The sequence below is a fragment of the Oryctolagus cuniculus genome, chromosome 9 (genome assembly GCF_964237555.1).
Source record: "Oryctolagus cuniculus chromosome 9, mOryCun1.1, whole genome shotgun sequence".
NCBI lineage: Eukaryota > Metazoa > Chordata > Mammalia > Lagomorpha > Leporidae > Oryctolagus > Oryctolagus cuniculus.
This window is the reverse complement of record NC_091440.1, coordinates 64,664,877-64,686,462: the sequence shown is the minus strand read 5'-3', so window position 1 is coordinate 64,686,462 and position 21,586 is coordinate 64,664,877. Positions and strand designations below refer to the sequence as shown.

General features: G+C 48.4%; 1 protein-coding gene across 5 annotated transcripts in view; it reads left to right on the top strand.

The window, feature by feature from the left end:
- Positions 1-21,586, top strand: part of ERICH6B (glutamate rich 6B) — a 73,971-nt gene that overhangs the window by 24,513 nt on the left and 27,872 nt on the right. For 4 of the 5 annotated variants that reach the window (XM_008259992.4, XM_051850052.2, XM_051850047.2 and 1 more), the window contains exons 4-8: positions 6,211-6,259; positions 9,747-9,919; positions 15,425-15,499; positions 17,160-17,198; positions 21,094-21,179. In XM_008259992.4, the coding sequence (XP_008258214.2) occupies positions 6,211-6,259; positions 9,747-9,919; positions 15,425-15,499; positions 17,160-17,198; positions 21,094-21,179 (422 nt within the window). The remainder of the gene's footprint in view (positions 1-6,210; positions 6,260-9,746; positions 9,920-15,424; positions 15,500-17,159; positions 17,199-21,093; positions 21,180-21,586) is intronic. The other variant, XM_051850048.2, reaches the window with a different exon arrangement.

Here is a 21,586-nt window from a genome sequence, read left to right as displayed (position 1 = left end):
AGTCTTTAAAAACTTCATGAAAAATGCAGATTATGAAAATTGTATACATTGATTTCAAATCTTTTTGCATTAAAATGGCCTTTTTATTTATTTGAAAGGCAGAGCAACAGAAGGAGAAAAAAATGAGACACACAGAGCAAAAGATCTTCTGTTTGCTGGTTCTCTCCCCAAATAACCCAATGGGCTATGGCTGGGCCAGACCAAAGCCAAGAGCCTGGAACTCCTTCCAAGTCTCCCACACGGGTGAAGGGGATCCAAGTAGTTGAGCCATCTTCTGCTGCTTTCCCAGGCACATTAACAGGGGAGCTGGATTGGAAGTAGAGCAGCCACAATTCAAATAAGTGCTCATATGAGAGGCTAGCATCACAGGCAGTGGCTTATCTCACTGTACCACAACACTAGCCCCTAAAATCAGCTTATTTTTGAAGTAGTCTTATATAAGCAAAAAGAAGAAAGCAAAAGTTACTATCACTCAGAGATGATAATTACTTTTCACAGTTTGGCTATATCCTCCTCAGACATATATATTATAATCCATATGCAAATATCAAACTTTATATAGTATTTGCAGTCTGCTTTTTAAGGTACATTTATTTATGTAAAGGGAATTCAAAAAGTTCATGGAAAAGTTGAATTAAAAGATAAGTTTATTTTGGGGCAAAATTTTGAAATCCATGCATAGATTTTTCATAATACATACATCCATAAACCTTCTGAAAACCCTCTAGTAAATTTATATAATATATATACAATTTGTGTACTTACATGAAAATGTGTTATGTTTCATATTTACTGTTATTAAATTTTCTACAAAACATTTCAGTGGCTCTATCACATTGCATGGTACTGAAGCACTATATTTTTAATCAATCTGCTATCATTGATATTTTATTGCCTCTAATTTGGTATTGCTCTACAAAAAGCACTTTGGTTAACATCCATGTGACTAAGTTTTTTTTCAGTGGTCAATACTTGTTTCCTGGAATACATTCCTACAACCTGTTGTGAGGTCAGTAGTCACAAATTCGCTTCTTGGGGTGCCCATTTGGCCCCCCAGAAGAAATCTTCCTCTGCAGTGAGTATTTGACTTTGAAATGCTTGTTCTCATCCCAGGGCTGACATTTTTCCAATACTATTTCTGCAGTTGGCAATGTTTCCTTAATTTGGGTTTTATTATTTGGCAGCAGCCTCCGTGTGCTGTCTGCTAGCAGTGGCTCATGTGCATTCTACTCGTCTGCCCGTGGGGTGTCTTCCCTCGATGTCGTGTCTTCATGGCCAGATCCAGCTAAGTACAGAAATTTGAAAACCCAGGCCACCTGCATCATCTTACTGTTGACCTAGAAGTATAAATAAGCTACTTTTCTAGATCCAATTCTGCTCCCAACATAGGCATCCCAGGCATTTTGGATTTCTACATCCCTCAAAGTCTGAATACACACAACCTACATCCTGAGCACTGGGTAGTCTCAGCAGCCATGCAAGTGTTTTTACCTTTATGTCCCCTTCTGTCAAGTCAGATGTGCCATCCTCCACGCCTACTCCCTTTGTGGAAGTGTGGTTGTTGAATTGAAGAGAAAATTCCTCTATCACTGGGAAACTCTTTCTTGTGTGACTCTACCACTAAGCTCCCTCTTGGAATCCTAATATCCCTGCTTTTCAAATACCAAGTGTAATTCTAATACTGAAAAATAGCATTCAGGGCTTTTCTCTAGCACAGTATGAATCAAACATTCTTAACATGTCCCTCTCTGTGCTAGATCTTTGTAAATATATTACCCACTAGAGTAGGACAAATGCAGTGCTGTCAAGTGAATGGAACTGTGTATAAAGCAAAAGCTTTGAAAATAAATGCCCCTGCTAGAAAAAAATTAGAGGGACACTGGAAAAAAATGGCAGGGGAATGCTAAAATGCCTTTAAGGGCACGTGAAAGAATGTCTTAGTCTATGAAAACACAAGGTACCAAGCCAGATTGTACAAAACAGGTTAAGAAGGGGTTTACAGCAGAATCCTCAGCCTTTCAAAAGAATTTAAATCACAGTTTTTCTTTATGTAGAATAGTCTTCTAATCCAAAGGTATTAGGAGACATAAATTTGTTTACCTTTTGTGTTGTTACCTCAGTGCCTAATATGACTGGCCTGCTAACCCACTGCAGATGCTCCTGTAAATGCAAACTGAATCGAGTGATCAGTCACTCACAATGCCAGGCACATGTGCGCTTGCTCGCTCGCTTGCTCTCTCTCTCTCTCTCTCTCACACACACACACACACACAGAGTTTTCTAAATAACCTTATGAATTAATTGACATTTACAAAGTGAGCTCAGAGCTGACAGATAGGCTTCCGTCTGTCTTTCTGATGGATTAATTACTAAAGGTTAGTGGTAGAGCAGTATGTTGAGGATGCCAAGGTCTCATTTGAGCTCATCATAAAAGAATGCTGTGATCAACTAGTGATGTCTGCCACAGGATGAGCAGCAGAGCAGAGGAGGGACATGAGTGCCATTTGTTCTCCTTCTGGTAGCAGCTAGGAGTCTGCACATACGGCACATTTTTCTTGCTCTCTCAGGAGCCTTGGCCTGGCTTGCACACCAGCTCTCTCCCACTTCCTAGTTACATGAGCTCGAAAAAAATCACTGAACCTCCCTCTGTCTTGGTTTTCTTCACAGTAAATTAGGAATAGCAACAGACCTACCTAGAATGTTTGTGAGGATTAAAGGGGTTAAATCATAGACAGCATTGAGAGCTATGCCAGGCACATGGCATGTTAAGGATATATACATGTTAACTATGATTAGTATGCCATTATGTTATCTGTTATTACTCTACTGCCATTGACCACAGTCTCGAGGCCTCATCTCCTCCCTGTGTGAAGCACATAACAAACAAATATGAGAAGTGCAATGAAGTGGGATGAGAGAAGGGTCTGTACTTTCTGCCCTTTCACTCCACACAAAGGTCAACTTCTCAGGTGCCCATTGCCCTGGACAAATCAAATCAGGTTAGGCCAGGAACAACCTTCACCTTTCTCTCTTCCTTAAAGAGATGATTTGCCTCCATTGTCTGTAGGAGAAATCCAGTAAAATCAAATGGCTAACTTTTTTTTTTATTTAACGAGCATAAATTTCCAAAGTACAGCTTATGGATTACAATAGCTTCCTCCCCCCCGTAACTTCCCTCCCACCCACAATGACCCCCTCTCCCACTCCCTCTCCCCTTCCCCTTCATATCACGATTAATTTTCAATTATCTTTATATACAGAAGATCAATTTAGCGTATGTTAAGTAAAGATTTCCACATTTTGCTCCCACACAGAAACACAAAGTGTAAAATACTGTTTGAGTACTAGTTATAGCATTAATTAAACACCTAAGAGTAATTGTGTATTAATTACAGAGTTCAACCAATAGTTTTAAGTAGAATATAAAATGCATCTTTTGTATTGTTGTTGCTTCCCCCCCCCTCCCTCCCGTGGCCCTCCCCTCACCCACTCCCTCTTCCATCCCGCTCTTCATCACGTTTCGTTTTCAATTACCTTCATATACTGAAGATCAACTTAGTATATACTAAGCAGGGATTTCAACAGGTTGCACTCACACAACTGAACCAGGTATAGGGTATTGTTCGACTAGTAGTGTTGTTTTTCAGTTTCATAGTTAAATATATTAAGGACAGAGATCCTGCGAGGGGAGCATGAACCCAGTGACTCCCATTGTTGATTTAACAATTGGCACTCTTATTTATGACGTCAGCAATCACCCGAGACTCTTGCTATGAGCTGTCTAGGCTATGGAAGCCCCTTGAGTTCACCAACTCTGAATTTGTTTAGTCAAGGCCATATCACAGTGGAGGTTCCTTCCTCCCTTCAGAGAAAGGCGCCTCTCTCAGATGGCAAACTTTAATATAAATGCTCATCCATTGCCCCTGGAGTCACAGCTAGCTGAGACTCATATCTGGCTGCCCTTCCAGGGAGACTTAGAACGTGGTATAATGGCCTGGTGTGGAAATCTGAAGACTTCACACATAGTGGGGCCTGTGACCAACCCTGGGTGTCCCTTGCCATCACTGGGACTCTGTCCCCCAGGTGCAGGGACCCCCATCTTTACAGTGTGGCGGTGATGAGAAAGTGAAGTGACAGATCCGAAAGAGCTTTGGAAGCTCTCCTACACCACAAAGTGTAAGGTGTAAAAATGCTATTCTGATCTCACAGAAAGGAAGCTCCCCTGCTGCCACAGAACACCCTATCCGGTGGCACTGCACCACAGTGAGACTCCTTTGAGTTTTTTATTTTTTTATAAACATTTATTTATTTATTTATTTGAAAGGTAGAGTTACAGAGAGGGAGAGGCAGATGCAGAGAGAGAAGGCTTCCATGTGCTGGTTCACTCCCTGAACTGGTTCACTCCTAGCAACAGCCAGGCTTGGGCCAGATGGAAGTCAGGAGCCAGGAGCTTCATCTGGGTCCCCTACGTGGTACAGGGGCCCAAGCTCTTGGGTCATCTTCTACTGCTTTCCCAGGTGCATTAGCAAGGAGCTGGATCGGAAGTAGAGCAGTCAGAGCTAGAACCAGCATCCATATGGGATGTTGGCACAGCAGGCAGAGGGGTTTAACCTGCTATACCACGGTGCCAGCCCCTCCTTTGCTTTTTTAGAACCCAAGACCTTTCCAATGGTGAATTATTTGCTCTGTGGCAAATAATGTCATAGAGACATCACATGTATTGGTTTTGATCCACAGTGTTTTCACCTAATGGATGCTGATGCACATGGCGCTCTGGACTGGATTTTCTTCACCCTTGCTAGCTCCTCTTCAACAGCTTCAAATGCTGTTTGGACTAAATGCTGTGATTCAGTTACCATTTCCAGTTGAGCATTGGTGCCCCTACTACCATTTCCAGGGAACCAAGCAATTTTGTGTACATAAGAAGAAAGATGTGAGAGATACTCATAAGGCATGGATGGGAGAGCCAGCCCACTGTTCCTGCTGGGAGAGTCACAGTTTGTGGCGGTTGTGGGGTGCTGAGCCCCAGGGCCACGCATCTGCTGCCTCCCTTGTGCTACAAACAGCTTCATGTTCTGCACGTCTTGTGCAGAGAAGGTCAGGAACACCACTGAATGGGGCAAAGTGTGTAGGCTGCAGATTTCACAATCTCCATCTCCTTTACCTCTCCCTACCATTATCTCCCTTGCCCCCACTTCACAGATGCAGAACCTGGAGTTGGACAGAGGAGGTGTGACGGGTCCAAGGCCTCAGGCAACAACAGGAAGAGCCAGCAGGGCCTCCCCGCCTTTCTCGTCTCTGCTTGCCACTTCTTGCTGTTCCCCCTTCCTTCTTCCTTTCAGCCTCTGTTTCGGCTTTTTCATGACTTGTGCGCACACTTTATTTTTAGAAGAGTGACATTAAAGAAACAAAATCTATTCTTATTCTTTTACAAAATGAAAATTTGTAAAGTGAAACATAGAAAAACATCAACCAATGTCTTCACAAGTAATATAAACAAAACTGATTCTGATTTGAGTGATTTTTTTCTCTCCCCTGCCTCTACTTTTAGCGTATTTGGTAGCTTTGGTCTGTTTGTGGTGTTTGTTTCATGTTTACTGTTTAAACCTGCTTTGCATACAAGTCAGTATTTTAAAGCTTTATTTACTTAATTGAAAGTCAGTGTTGGGGTGGGGGAGGGGCTAGCTGCTGGTTCACTCCCCAAGTGGCCACAATGGCCAGAGCTGAGCCAGGCCAAAGCCAAGAGCTTCATCCAGGTCTCCTACATGGGTGCAGGGGTCCAAACCCTTGGCCCATCCTCTGTTGCTTCTCCCAGGTCATTGGCAGGCAGCTGGCTCAGAAGTGGAACAACTGAGACACAAACTCTCACCCATATAGGATGCTGGTGTCACAGGTGATGGCTTCACCAGCTCTCACACAAAATGGGGAACCTGTGTTTTACTTTTGCAACCTAATGTTGAAACTTCACCATTTGCTCATGTTGCTTAATTTTTGTAGACCCCATCTTAATAGCCAAGAAATGCTCATCAAGAATTTTCTGTGCGTGGGAGTAATGGATAGATTAAATGTTAAATGCTTAAGTTTCAAATTCAAAATTGCTGATTCACATTTGTTGACATTCCAGTGCCAGTGCAGTTCTAAATAGAAAGAGGCTTTATTTATTTATTTATTTATTGACCAATATTGTCTTTCTGTTTGTTTTACCAATAGAATTCAAGACGATGTTTCCACCACAAACCACACAGAATCTTGCTGCAAGGTGATCATTTTCTTGGGGGGTAAATCAAATGGAAGCTCACACTTAGGGGCGATGTTTCAGGATCTTCAGATACCTCACACGGGGAGTGTGTGGCAGGGAGGTGAGGGTATGGACAGCAGGTCCCCTGAGGAAGGAGGGCTGAGTGGGGCTTCTCGAGGTCAGGGCCCTGCTCACGTCTGCCATTCAGCTGCTCACAGGAGAGGGACAGATGCAGACGAGAGGACAGGGACACCTGATTCTAGGGATACTGGCCTCATCCAGACGAGGCAACAAAGCGCTCACAACCAGCGTTGTCTGGGGAACAGGTGAATCAATGCCCAAGAAGGGAATAGGCCCGGGACACTTGCAGGCATGCAGTGACTGTTGGCCAAACTGCTGGTGCAGAGCGTGGCCCCTGCCAGACTGCCTGTAACAGAGCCAGGGAGTTCGTGCCCTCATGCCTTCCGGGTGCTGAGCTCTGCAGAAGCCAGTGCAGGGGCTCACGGCTTCCGACCCACAGTCCTTGACCTTGCATCTCCCCAGTGTTCCCCTGTAGGGTGAGGTGTTCATGTTCTCCCCTGGTGAAGTGGGTTGACACTAGATCTCAAGAAAGCACAAAAGGCCAGTTGGGCTACAGTGAGAAGCAGGAGTGAAACCCTGGCTTTTCCAAGTACAGAAGCCCCAAGTTAGAAGTTGAAGGCACAGCACTCCTACACAGGCTCCCTGTGGGCTTGGCCAGGCAGCCCACCCTGCTCTACACCAGGCTCCCCAGTCCACACTGTGTACCCCAGAGGCCCAGCGAGGGGGATCCGATAGGCAGCTCCCTTTCTAAACGGGATGCACATATAGAGAGGCTTTTCAAAGACCCCTCACATCAGCTACTGACACCCCCAAATCACACAGTGCAACATGGCAGGGAATGGGCATGGCAGTGCTGTGACCACCATGGGGAACAGAGCCCAGAGTCAGATATCCTAAGTCGGAGTCTGCACTCTTCCCCAGCACACACTTCTCTCCTTGTGCCTCACTTTCCTCACCTGTAAAATGGGGAGAGGCTGTGGGGAAGGTTACATGAGCACTAACCCACAGGAAGCTCTTAGAGCAATGGCCAGCAGCCACAACACCCAGCAAGTGCTACAAGTTGGTGTTATTCTCCATGCCGCTCCCAACAAGCCACATGTGCCCAGAGCACGAAGCATGCTTTCAACAGCTCTGCTCCACACACACACACACACACACACACACACACCTGTCTAATTCCTTATTCACATTCCAGCACTGGGGGCGTTCCCAGGCCCCTGCACAGAGCCGTGAGGATCAGAGCAGCCCTGGGGGCCTTACCAGTGTCCATGTGCTCATTGGCCTTGGGTTCCCAGGGGCCAGATCTGGACCTCAGTGCACTCAGACAGGTCCTGGATTTTCCTCACACACAAGAGTTGAGAGACTGAACCCTCCCTAAGTGCCTTTAGACAAGAAGGGCACAGTGGGGTGTGTGTCTGTGTGTCTGTGTGTGTCTGTGTGCAGGCAGAGTTTGGGAAAGGGGAGTGAATACAAGTCAAGCATCTCATTGGGTCCCTTATAAAGAGGAAGGGCACCTGCTATCTCAGGAGCAGAGCAGCTCCCCCGCCCACTTCCTCACACCTGCCGAAGTTGCCCTTCTTCACTCCACAGAGGCTGCAAAAACAGGCCTGGAACAGAACTCTGCTGGGATCCAGGCTCTAACGAGCTTCCCCTTGCCCCCTCTCCCTTCTGGATGGGGCATGAAGCTGATGGATATCCCAGATAGACCAGAATCCTGGTCTGAATTCCTGGAGCCAAGGCCACAGCACAGCCCTAATGAGCACCCCTGTAGGCCCTGCAATGTCCCAGCCCAGGGCAGATGCATGGGGGCACAGTTGGAAATGACTGGGTGGCCAACATCAACTCAAGGATAGCCTCCTCTGTTGGTCAGGCAGCTGTGGCTTTGCAGAGTCCTCTCAGGCGGACCTGCATGGCCTCTTGGCATCCCAGTGGGTGTCTGGTGAGTGAGGCAGGACAAGCATTGCTCCATCAGGCCCGGAGCAGGGCAAGAGGTGACACATTCCCAGGGAGCTCACCGGGGTTCACTTGATCTTGCCCCTATCGTCACTTGACCTAGGACATGAGCATCTTTCCAGTGGTGTGTGCGGGGAACACAGCTGCTTGGCCTCAGCCCACAGGGCCACCACAGACCTGGCCTTCCCACAGGTCCCTCAGGTGGTGCCTGCAGGGCCTGTCACCGCGCTAGACATGGAAGGGAACCATTTCCCCCGGTGCCACTTGGTAGAACCAGCAGCAGCTTTCCCCAACTTCCAGATGCCACCTCCCTCCCCGTCTGTGCGTCGGGGACCCTGGCCCAGATAGGGATCAGCTCTGACTTCCCCTAAAAGAGCAAGACATTACCACTATAGCTCAAGAACAAGCCAGAAGCTCAGGTCATGTCACAGCAAAGTCCATGTTCTTTCCACCAACCACAGTCACCACCCACTGATCTGCTGGGTACAGTCTCTGCCAGCTGGGCCAGTTTACTCCAAATGACTGCAGGGCCCTAAGCCCCCAGGAGACCCCTCTCACTCCTTTGAATTAGTTTCTTGGCTCCAGTTAGAAGGCAGAGATTCCTAAGAAAGGACACGGTGTAGTTGGCTGTGTTGGGGCCATACGCCTTATCCAAAGGTTACCAGACAGCAAGGCCGGTGTCCTGCCATCAGAGCTTATGGAAAATGCTCTGGATCTTGGCAGCATTTGTGATGGGCCAGCCATAGCAACAGACCTCAGCATTTGATTTCAAACTGCTACGGCATCCACTTGGGAATTTTTTCCACTCAACCGTGAGACAGGAAGGGCCACTGGAACGAGTAGGATCATGAGCCAGGAAGAAGGGGGAGTGTTCTGGAACATTCCACTGTCAGTTATGGCCATCAGGCCTCGTGGTCCTTGAAGGCATCCACAGATCCTTTCATTTAAAAATAAAAGATGTATTTATTTATTTGAAAGACAGAGTTGCAGAGAAAGGGGGAGAGAAATTTTCCATCTACTGTATTACTCCTTAGATGGCTGCAACAACCAGGCCAAAGCCAGGAGCCAGGAGCTTTAACTGGGTGTTTCACGTGAGTGTCAGGAGTCCAAACACTGGGGCCATCCTCTCCTGCCTTTCCTGGACCACCAACAGGGAAAGTGGAGCACTCAGGACTCGAACTGGTGCCCACGTGAGATGCCAGCAGTGTTGAAGGCAGCAGCTTTACCTGCTACACCACAAGACTGGCTTCAATTCTTTCATGTTTTAATCAGGCAGTTGTTGGCTGCCCAGGGTAGCACATGGGCCTATTTCCCATGATCCACAAACTGGTCCCTGCTAACCCTGTGGCCTCTGCCCATCTGGGACTAGGAAACAGCTCAACTGCAAGAGTTGAGCTCCCTGCATGCCATACAGCTGGGTTCCTGACCTGGCCTCTGATGGAAGTTGACCAAACTTTGTCCTCTCCTCTCCTAGGAGCTCTGCCACTGGCACCCCCATGATGGCCACGCACTCCCCTGTTCAACCTGCCTTCAATTCTCCTCCTTCCACCTCTGAGATTACCACCGAGTCTTACACTTACTCATTTCCTTCCTCCTCCATGAGAGACCAGGACAGTCAGACGGAATGGACATATGAGAAAAAATTGGGTAAGAGAAGCTGCCCCCTGCTGGCCACCATGCAGCCAGGCTCTCTGCAGGCTGGGGTGCGGAATAAGGAAGTTCTTGCCACACCGCCTTGTGAGAAATACCGGGGCTTGAATATTGCCTCCCATACTAATGATATCAGGCTGCTTCATGGGCCATCTGAAACTGTACTTTGAGTAAGATATTAGCAGCCAAGTGCAAAAACAGCCGTTGTCTTCCACCTTCCCAAGCCTCTTCCCGGGCTCCTATCTTGGTCTCCCTGTTCTTGTTCTACGTGAACACAGGCATTATTTCCTTCAGGGATGCTGGCCATTTCCTTCCCAGGTTACAGACTGGTTCCCTGGGGGTCATAGACCTTCTGCAATCATGCGGACAAGGGCACATGGGCCCAGACCATCTCCGACTGCTCAGAATGCAGCAGGTCACAGCCACCCTGGCTTCAGAACCAGCCCAAACCATTTGGACCCTGAACTTTCAGAGCCACAACTGAGAGACCCCAGGAGAAGGTTTGGCAAGATTGCATTGAGGATCCTAATTCCCTGCCCAATTAAGCCCAAAGGCCCTTCACCCTAGAGCTCCTGGTTATGGAAGCCTGAACATCATTTATTATTTATTATTAATCATTTAAATCCAGCCCAGGTGGGATCAATCGATCACTGATTCGCAGGCTTGTTTCACATCTGCAATCGTGGCAGCAGTAAATTAGATGCCCCCCTCGCCTCACCTCCCTGCTGCCGTCCATGCCTGCCACAGTTTGTAGCTCAAATGTGGCTCAGCGAAATTAGGCATCAGAAACCCTAAAGGAGGGGATGGAGAGATGGAAGATGGGCCCACACCAGCTAGCACATGATGGAGAGTGTTATAGGCTCGGTCGGTTCATTTGGCACTTGTGTTAGCATGTGGACCCTCACAGAGCCCCAAGAAGTAGAACCATCACAGAGTCCATAAGCATGACAGCTGGGAGGAACCTGAGCCTCCACCTAAGTACTCACAAGGAAAGTCCTGAATGTCACTTACTGGGTAAACATGCCAGGGCTAAGCTCAAAGAGATGTGGGAGAGGAGAAAAAAGATAGAGGAAGGCAGGGGAGTGAGAGGAAAAGAGCTCAACTCCTTCCAAACCCTTGTGGGCCCACCCCAGAAAGAAGCCCTGCTAAGTGGTTCTTTTATGTGCCATGTTAAACCGCCATCATGTTGGTCTTTAAACTTAACCTACACAGCCAATCATGTCTGTTTCTATCTTGGTGGTGAGCATCATGTATAGTTAATGCTGTATCTGGGCACGTCTCTTTCCAATACTGAGTTCCTTAAAGTCAGCATACATGGAGTGTTTAGTAACAGTCTCACCACCCGCAGTCATTGTCCGATGATCAAGACTGTGATGGTGGTGGCCAGGGTGTGCACTGTGTGGAAGCTTCCAATTTAGGCTCAGTGAGAACACTCTAGGTGCCTTGCAGGTACCTGTGGCAACAGTCATTATAGCAGAGATTCAAACACAAGAATTCATGGAAATTTTCTTTCCCCTCTGCCTGTGAGTTACAATCTGTCTTCCCGGAGAGCACTTGTACTGTCAATGGAATGAGCGAGTGTACCCAAGACTGACAATGCATGGGTAGCCCCAGCAGTGCTCTGGGACCCTGACCTTGCCAAATGCAAGGAGAATATTCACAGGCCAGCTGGCTGAGCCGGCTGCCAAGAAAGCCTGGAAAGGAACCGTCCAACCTCCCCAAAGGCAGCCTCCTGGGGTCAAGAAATCGGACCCCATGACCCAGGCTGGAAAACAGAGAAGGCCGCAGGCGAGCCAGCTGTGCTTCCTGCCAAGTTGTCCCTGTGCTCCTTCTGAAATAGTCCCCGTCCTCGGCTCCACTGCCCAAGTCCCAAGGGAGTCGGGGAGTACTGTGGAGGAACACCCACCTCCCTGAGCTCCGTCTCCAACACAGACTGCTCACGGCTGGAGGAGGCGGAACTGCAGGAGACCTCCTCGGGGGCGAAAGGAGGCAGGAGGATGCAGGAGCTCCAGGAAGGCAGAGGAGCTCAAGGCCAAGTTGGACACAGGGCTAACACTCGTGCGGGAGGGGAAAGCCAGGCCTTCTATGGCCGGAAGACAGAATACTAAAGATACCCACGCATGGCCTTTTAAAAAAAAAAAAGGCCAGGCAGAAGCCACTCATCCACCTGTTGGAGAAGCACAGGCACCCACAGCAAAGCAGTGCCAAGGGCTGCAGGTGAGGAGCTGAGGGCCAGCGGGGACCAGCGGAGGTGACAGCAGGCATGGGCTCCTGCTGCAGAGGGCCAGGACTGCGTGTCCCATCACAGGGCGCTTGTACAGATGTAGGTTCCGGCCCTCATCTGCATTCCTGCCTGAATGGGCCCGGACTCTGCATTCTTAACAAGAGCCCAGAGATTTCCCGGGCACAGAAATGCTACAGAAAGCAGCCAACCTCTAGTTTAGGAGGAACTTCCAAGATGCTCCAATCTTGTTTCTTTAAAAAAAAATTTTTTTGCACTATAGGAATATTAAACCCCAATAGATCAGCAACAGTGTTTTCCATGGAACAACCCTTCTGCACAGATAGAACTTTGAACCAACTATGGCAGAAAACACCCAGATAAATCCTTGAAACCTGCTACTCCAGAGGGTGACAGGTCTGACATGGGAAGAATGCTAAAGGCACAGGAAGGACCTCGTGGTCTGAAGGAGGAGGTGTTCAAGAGGACCAGAAAGACTATTTATACCTTCACGGGTCTATCTATCCAGGCTCAGAGCAGGGTTATAAAGTAAATAGACCAGAAAGTCTAACCCCAAGCATTATATCCGCGCTTGTAGAAATCCTCACGATTTAATGCCTGGCCAGAGTAAGCACCTATAAATATTTATTAAATACTTGTGAAATTGTTGTTGAACACTCGTCTGATTCAGTATCTGATCACGGCTACAGAAGGGCATATCCTGCTCCCAAGAACCTGTCTGGGTAGGAGGGAGGCTGTGGAGTACAAATATGTGCATGTATAGCGCCTGCGTGTGTACAAACGTGCGTGCGGCTAAACAGAGAGGGGAGAAGTGGTGCTTCAAGCCCCCGTGACCCAATAGAAAGGAGGGTTAGGAAATCCCCAGAAATTCCAACTGGTATTTTTTTTTTCCTGCAGTGGACTTGGAGTTTTGAAAGATCACGGGCAGAGGTTAAAACCCTGAGGGTACTTCTAATGATGAATACAGGAAAATAGCTCCGCACTGTAAGAAGAGTGTCAAAAAGCTGAATTCCAGGATAAACATGCTGACCAAAAGATGGTGCTAACAATAATGACAACACTAATTCAGTCAGCAACAAAAGACACAGGTTCTTTTAAAATATGACTGGAGCAAAAAGAGGATCAAGCCAGGCCACTACTGTTTAGTACGGGTTGATGAATGATTCAGATAAAGTCAGATTTTTCAATCCTGTTTCATTCTCACCTCACTGTGAAGGAAAATTATCTTCAGACTGAAAAGGATACAACAAAATTAGGTAAGAAATAGCAAAAATCAAAGACTGATGTAAAGATCAGAAGAGAATGGCAGCTTTTACCTCTTGACCTAAATAAAATATATCCCAGAATATAGAGAAAGAGAATAGCTTAATCATGTATTTCTGGATTTTGAGGAATTACAATAAATTGGACAAACGAGTCAGTGCCAATCTGGGGGAAAATACTGAGAGCAAAATGACCACAAGAAACCGGCAGAGATCAGTAAGAGAAATCATAACACTGGCTTTTACATCACTTTTGGACAAGGTTATTAGGGCAAGGAACTGTGGCCCCATAAGACCAAATTTCATAAGGTATTTCATTTCCAAAGGCTTCCAGATGTTCCCAGACAAGAGAGAGATGAGGCAGATGCTAATGTAAGGTGATGGGACAATGAAAGATTGGATACCACTGGAGATACTGTTTAAGGGATCAGAGTCAACTTGGCTTTCAGTGGACAACCACAGGGCTCTGTCCCATGCAACGCTTTTATGATGGACTTTGGATGCAGATAAGAAAGTTTATGCCGGCGCCGCAGCTCAATAGGCTAATCCTCCGCCTAGCGGCGCCGGCACACCGGGTTCTAGTCCCGGTCGGGGCGCCGGATTCTGTCCCGGTTGCCCCTCTTCCAGGCCAGCTCTCTGCTGTGGCCCGGGAGTGCAGTGGAGGATGGCCCAAGTCCTTGGGCCCTGCACCCGCATGGGAGACCAGGAGAAGCACCTGGCTCCTGGCTTCAGATCAGCGTGGTGCACCGGCCGCAGTGCACCGGCTGCAGAAGCCATTAGGGGGGTGAACCAAAGGAAAAGGAAGACCTTTCTCTCTCTCTCTCTCTCTCTCTCTCTCACTGTCCACTCTGCCTGTCCAAAAAAAAAAAAAAAAAAAAAAAAAAAAAGAAGAGAAGAAGAAGAAGCAGATTGACTGGGGGCTCAAAGGAGAGGCTGAGGGTATGCACACCAAAAGCCATTGACGCAAAAGGGGATGATGTTAAGTCTGGAAAATACACTGTCTTTAAAAATTTCACCATCTGCTGCTCAAGACGGAGACCTGACTCTTGCCATCTAGAATGGGGAACCACTAGAAATGATTCTTAACAATGAGAGCTGCACTGTAGGAGGATGAGTTGGAGTTCCTTATCTGTAAGAGGTGCTCGGTCTGACACTGAAGGATTCACAGATGTGGCTGCTGTCAGGATCCTAAAGGCCTCTCATCACAACACCACAGGCCAGGCTCAAACGCTGACGCTCCCATAACCAGGTGGAGCAGACTCGCCTCCACCTTCTTGTAACCGGCCTTCTCATCTTCTGCTATTAAGAATAGAAGGTAGGGTGTGCACGTGTGTGTGTGTGCATGCACACGTGTTTAGGAATAGGCAGGAGATGGGGGTGGGGGAAGTAAAAGGGAGCAGAGATCACAAAATTCCAGAAGACGTAAGCAAGGCTACCAAAGAGCTAACGGAAGTTCTAAAAAAAAAAAAAAAATGCATAGGCGCTTCCCAGTGCACATCTCAATGGCTCTGTGCTAGACAGCCCCATATTTCTCAACCAGCCCCCATTCCCCATCTCTTGGGGAATCCTCAGTGACAGAATACCAGAGACTCCCATGTGCTAGTGACAGGGAGATCCCACTGTGGGTCTACATGGTCTTGGAGCCACTTGGTCTAAAGATGTCGTGGGCAGAAGGAATGTCTCTAAAACAATCTCCCTGAGCCCAGTCATCCTGGTGGTCCTGGGGACCCAAACTAACCCCAGTGCTACCAGAGGGCTACATTTCCTGACCACTGATGTGTTGCAGACCTAGAGTAAGACACCAAAGCCAAGAGCTGGAGCAGGAGGAGGAGGAGGGACAGAGGGAGCACCCAACATAGGCCCCAGTGTCAGTTCTTCCAGTGTGATGATCCGCCTTGGTGCCAAGAAAGAACCTCAGACCCTAGATACCCCATAGGCACCCACTGAGAAGTGTAAGGTTTCAATCATTAATGGCCACCCTCGTCTATCTTTCAACAGTAACATCTTTAATATCAAAATTAAAAGCAGACAAAGAGACCTCAATGCTAACTGCCCTGGAGTCTGATACAGAAGGTATAATTTAAGATGATTTCAAATTATTTATTTATTATAGATACACAGATGGAGAGAGATCTTCCAACACGTTGGTTCTCTTCCCCAAGAATGGGCCAGGCAGAAGCCAGGCGCCAGGAACTTGTTCCAGTCTCCCACATGGGTGGAGGGACCCAAGTATATGAGCCATTACCTGCTGCTTCCCAGGGTGTGCGTGATCAGGAAGCTGGAATCCAAGACAGAGCCAGGAATTGAACTCAAGCACTCCCATATGGGATGCTGTGCCAAAGCATCGCCATGATGATGATTTTAAACAAACTACAGAAGTTACTAATCTGTCCATGAGAAAGCAAGAAGCACAGAAAGAGCGTGCCCCCAGCCAAGAAGAGCCCAGTCTTTCTGGACTGTTTCAGATGTGGGAGCTTTAGTTCAGGCCAATGGCCAAGACATTGTTTCTGGGACTCAATGTCAAAGCTCAAAGGTCATGGGGCCAGCGCTGTGGCACAGTAGGTTAATCCTCCACCTGCAGTGCTGGCATCCTATAGGGGCGCTGGTTCTAGTCCTGGCTGCTCCTCTTCCAGTCCAGCTCTCTGCTGTGGCCCGGGAAGGCAGTGGAGGATGGCCCAAGTGCTTAGGCCCCTGCACCCACATGGGAGACCAGGAGGAAGCACCTGGCTCCTGGCTTCGGATCAGCGCAGCTCCGGCCATTGCAGCTATCTGGGGAGTAAAACGGCTATCTGGGGAGTAAACCAATGGAAGGAAGACCTTTGTCTCTCTCTCTCTCTCTCTCTCTCTCTCTCTCTGTAACTCTACCTCTCAAATAAATAAATTTAAAAAAAAATTTTTTTAAAAAGCTCAAAGGTCAGGCAAGAAAGAGACAAAGCACCAAGTGCCTTAGCTTCTTGAAAGTGAGGGGATATCCACCATGGAGTTAGAAGGGAAGATACCAGGTCATCTGTGCTCTGCTCAGCCAGCACATGCACTGTATACCTGCTGTCTGCTGGGACTCGATATCAAGATGTACAACACCATCTCAGCCCCTCCCAGCTTGGTAGGAAGGAAAAAACATACACAGGACAAAATATACACAAGGTGGGGGAATCACTATTCCTTGAGCACACGCTATAGGCCTCAAACTGCTAAGATCAAGGAAACCTCTTATCCCAAAATGAATGATCTCCACTCTGAGTTTCCCCAGCTGACTTAGGAGATTATCTGAAAACTAATTCCCTGAGAGATTAAAAGGTGTAGATGGGGCTGGTGCTGTGGCATAGCAGGTAAAGCCACCTCCTGCAGTGCCAGTATCCCATTCAGGCACCAGTTCGAATCCTGGCTGCTCCACTTCTGATCCAGCTCTCTGCTGTGGCCTGGGAAAGCAGCAGATGATGGCCCAGGTACTTGGGCCTCTGCATCCACATGGGAGACCCAGATGAAGCTCTTGGCTCTTGGCTTTGGATCAGCCCACCTCCAGCCATTGCAGCCATTTAGGGAGTAAACCAGTAGATGGAAGACCTCTCTCTCTCGCTCTCTTGCTCTCTCGCTCTCTCTCTCTTGCTCTCTCTCTCCCTCTGTCTCTGTAACTCTGTCTTTCAAATAATAAATAAATCTTTAAAAAAAAAAAAGTGTAACCTAGAGTCTACCATACCAATTCCTACTAATATTTTTTCCTGCTCTTTTTCAGAGTATTCTGTCAGCGAAATAGATAAAGAGTATGAAGATGGTGAGAGTCCACCATAATATACCTAGAGCTAAAGGTCCCTGACTTCCACAGTGTGTCCTGGGCTGAGGAGGGTGCCCCTGGGGTGGGGACCCACTGCTGGTCTGACCTGCACCAAGTCCTGGAGGAGACCTGGGACATGCTGAGCACACAGCCCTAGAACCTGCTGAGAAGGAGCATAAAACCAGAAAAACAGGCTCCAGAGGGAGGCGGAGTGACATGGACAGACCTGGAAAGCAGGTCATCTCTGCACTCAAAGGGGCTGCTGTAGGGATCCCTGTGGTTAAAGAGGGGCTCATCTGTCCTAGGCTGCCCTGAACTCTGGAAATCAGGGCTTAACGGGGACACATGGACCTCCCCCGCCCAGATAGACTCATCCACTGGACCCTTGGCAGCCAATTAACGGGAGCTCCTACGAATGATTAAGGATTTTTCTTTAAGTGTTTATTAAGGAGGGAAGGAGGGGAGAATCCTTATAGTGACAGAATCTCAGCTTAAACACAATACTCCATAAAATGAAAGCCCAGCAATTAGCCAGACCCAGCCTCATTAGAAAACACTTGAGGGACTATGGTCTGTTGTACTTGGGCATGGGATGTGGGTGTCAGGTCTTACATACAATGCACACCTCATTCCATCCCTGTTCCGTACCTCATGGCTTATCGATAAACCCTGAACTCTGGACCATGCAACCTCTCAAGAAGACCTCTGCCAAATGCAAGTCTGTCCCTCTTACTCCATTCCCAAGGGTGTTTTGGAGCAGTGCTGCTCAGACATCAATGCGCTGTGCTGTCCCATGCTGAGCTTGTTTGGTGCAGGTCCTGATTCAGCAGGTCTGAGGGTCTGCCCTTCTAACAAGCTCCCAGCAGCAGCTGCTGCAGCTCAGCCACAGCCCACACACTGAGCAGCCAGGCTTTCAAATAGCTTATAGATCTGTGCCTACAGGGACCGCCAGCCCGGCCCAGCCCTTGACCTACCTGCCTGGGATAACAAGGATTTCACTACATGCAGGATGGAGGAGGTGAAAACAAGACTGGGTTTCACTGTGCCTCACTCATCGTGGAGCTACACTGCTCACCTGCCACCTCGCTTACTTTTCCTCGTCAACTCTCAAAACACTCAGGCAGTGACACTTGGCATGGTAAGGCAGACTTTCTCCAGGACCTTTGGGAGCAGGTATAGGGTCCACAGCACTGGGGTTTTGAGGTGAGAGAGAGAGAGATTAGGCTCAACTCAGAAGACAGCATGAGCAAGTACGAATGGACACAGCCCAAAGAACAGGGCCAAGGTCAGTGGGAACTGGGAGGAGAACATCAGGGCTAAACAGACCTCACTGGATTCTCACTGTAGGTAGGCCAGGGTGATCAGACATCACCTGGGAGATGTCTAGGGAAGAGGACGCCTGTCAGACACTGAGGCTCATCAGCCATCACGAGTGGTTGCTTCCTATGCAAGGCTTAGCAAGGAACTTGCTGAAGCTGGATTACACAGGGAAAGGCACAGAAGGAGAAGTTTCAAGAACCTGATAAAAGTTGGGTCAAGCAAAGAACCTTCGGTGCAGCACATCGAAGTCTGAGCAGCTCTGCTCCAAAACACCTTGGGAAATGGAGTAAGAGGGAGAGCCTTGTACTTGGCAGCAGCCTTCTTGGGGAGATGAATGGTCCAGACTTCAGGGTTTATTGATAAGCCAAGGGGTACGGACAGGGATGCAATGAGCTGTGTGTTGACCTGATACCTCCACCCCATACCCAAGTATGTGGGATTGTGGCCTTCATTCTGCATTTGAAGGGAAAAAAACATACAGCTCAAACATTTATCCCAAATCCGAACATTGTAGTTCTATCAATAAATGCATTGCAGGAGAAGCACTTGGATGAGGGAGAATTAAGATCTGTTCCCCAGGGGAAGGCAGGCTCCACTGAGGGACAGAATTGACCCTCACTAGCACTGGTCCTCTGAGCTACCCAAAAGAGGAGTCTGAGTGTCCCCATTACACAGACGAGGGCAAGGTGCAGAGGGACTGAGTGACTTCTCAGAAGTGGCCCAGACCCCGGCTGACAGGGCCACCACTAGAACCTGGCCTGACCCCTCTGCCTGCCTCGCCCAGCCTCTGGGGGAGTGACTGCAGGAGGAGGTAGTGATCTCACCAGAACAGAGATCAGGGTTGACAGACACCCCCACAGGGACAGTTTAATTAGAAGTAAAACTCTTCCTATGCATTCAGCCCCAGTTCCAGCTACAGTACTGCTTATTTAGTGTGTTCCCCTGGCATGGAGACAATGCCCATTGATGTTACTAAGCTTCATTACTGCCCTGAGACCAATGCTTCTGAGCACGACGTTTCATACAGTATGAAGGGCTGCCAAGTTCACCTTCTTCCCATGATAAATATCTACTTCTTTCTCCCCTCAAACTAACGGTACTATTCAAAAGCCTATTCAAATATGGCCACACACACGATGGGCCCTTGGCTGAGCTCTCTGGGCAGAGCCAGACTCAGTCTCCATCCCAGGCAGGCACTGAAAGGTGCCTGTCCCCAGTCTCTCAACCCCTCGCCTACCAGTTCATTCCATTTCTTCTCTTGGTGCCATCCACAAGGAGCTTCCCGAGTGCTTACTTGAATTCCCGTGGGTTCCTGCTGGGTTTTCCTAAAGGGCTCTTCCAAACTCCCCTCAGTTATTTCCATGGCACACAGCTTGGGAACATGCAGCGTTTTTGCAATCCAGCTGGACTTGCCCCTTGCCTTGTACCCAAGGATGGCACGCGTGCACCTGTCGGAAGTGATGGGGAAGAACTGCCGGGGAATTCCCTCTGTCAGGAGTGATCCAAGGCTGAGAGAGGCAGTGTGCGGGCAGGAAGGACTCAGTGTCAGCAGAAGCAGTGACAGCTCAGTGAACTTCTCCCTTCCATCGGGAGCCTGGATGAGTCAGGGAGCCTATTATGGAACCAAAATTGAGCAAGAAGGAGATGACAAAGAGTGGCCTCTCTCTGTCCGCAAACTCCTAAGAGGCACACAGACTCAGACCTAGTAAGTTAGCCCCATGCCATCCGGTGGATTTTCAAATCTCCCTGGGCACCCCAGCTTGAAGGGGCCGGTGTCATCCTGAAGCTGCCACAACAGACCTCCATGATTGCTCCGGGGCTCAATTGTCACGTAAGAGCCTCTGCCTCAGAGCCCTCGCCTCAGGACCTGCCTCTTCCCAGGAGCAGGGGAGAGAGACGCAGGTGGTAATGATCAATTCCACAATTCAGTTTGCACCCCATTACCCAGGAGGCTGCAGTCCCTGACCTGACCCAGAGGGTGCCGAGGCTGTGGCTGCCCTCCAAGAACAAAGGTGCTCATGGTCGACTTCCTCTAGCTCACTGGCCTGGGGAGTCATCTCTTCTGCTCTGGTCCGTGATTATGAACTGGATGCAATTCTTAGAAACTGGCAGTCTGTGACAAAAGTGGTGGGCGATACACGTCTTGGGATCAACAAGAGAAAAACACACTCAGAATCAATCTCACCTAAGGTCCTTCCCAAGGCCTGCAAGGTCCTCTGAGGACTGGCCCCTGCCCCTGAGTCCCTCTCCAACCTCCCCAACTGGCCCCCTCTTGGTCCCCTACTGGGAAGTTCTGTCCGCCTGCTCACTCCCTAGCTTCATTCTCCACACCCTCATTATCACACTGTCAAGTGCGTCTTCATGGCCCCAGGAACCCATACTTACCAGGTCAACCCTGAAAGGGATCCTTTTGTTTCTATTTTATTGATATCCTCAAGTTGAATTTTAGTTTATTTATTTATTATTTAAAGACTCAATATGTATGCATTTTTCTTGAAAGGACAAGGGTAAATGCCATAAATATACTTCTCCCTTTTTTTCCCTCAATATCCTTCCATCTGATGTGCCTTGAAAGGCATGGAGCCTATTTCTGACAGGAATCTGAGGGATGCTCTATTAGAGGAAGCTGGCAAGCAGGAAACTGAAGACTTTGATGTCAGTGTAAGTTGGGTAAAAATTTGGGACCCTCTTCCTCCAAATATTGGAGTGGGCAGCCCAGGGCCAGCAGCAACTGCCGCCTGAATTCTGGGATTCATAGCTTTGCTGTGTTGTTGCCACAGCCCAACTGAGCTTCCCGTTAAAGCAGCTATAGTTTTTTGTTTGTTTGTTTTTTGTTTTTTAAAGAATTATTTATTTATTTGAAAGTCAGAGTTACACAGAAAGAGGAGAGGCAGAGAGAGAGAGAGAGATCTTCCATCCGCTGGTTCACTCCCCAGATGGCCGCAACAGCCAGAGTGCTCCAATCTGAAGCCAGGAAAGCCAGGAGCTTCTTCTAAGTCTCCCATACAGATGCAGGGGCCCAAGGACTTGGGCCATCTTCCCAGGCCATAGCAGAGAGCTGGATTGGA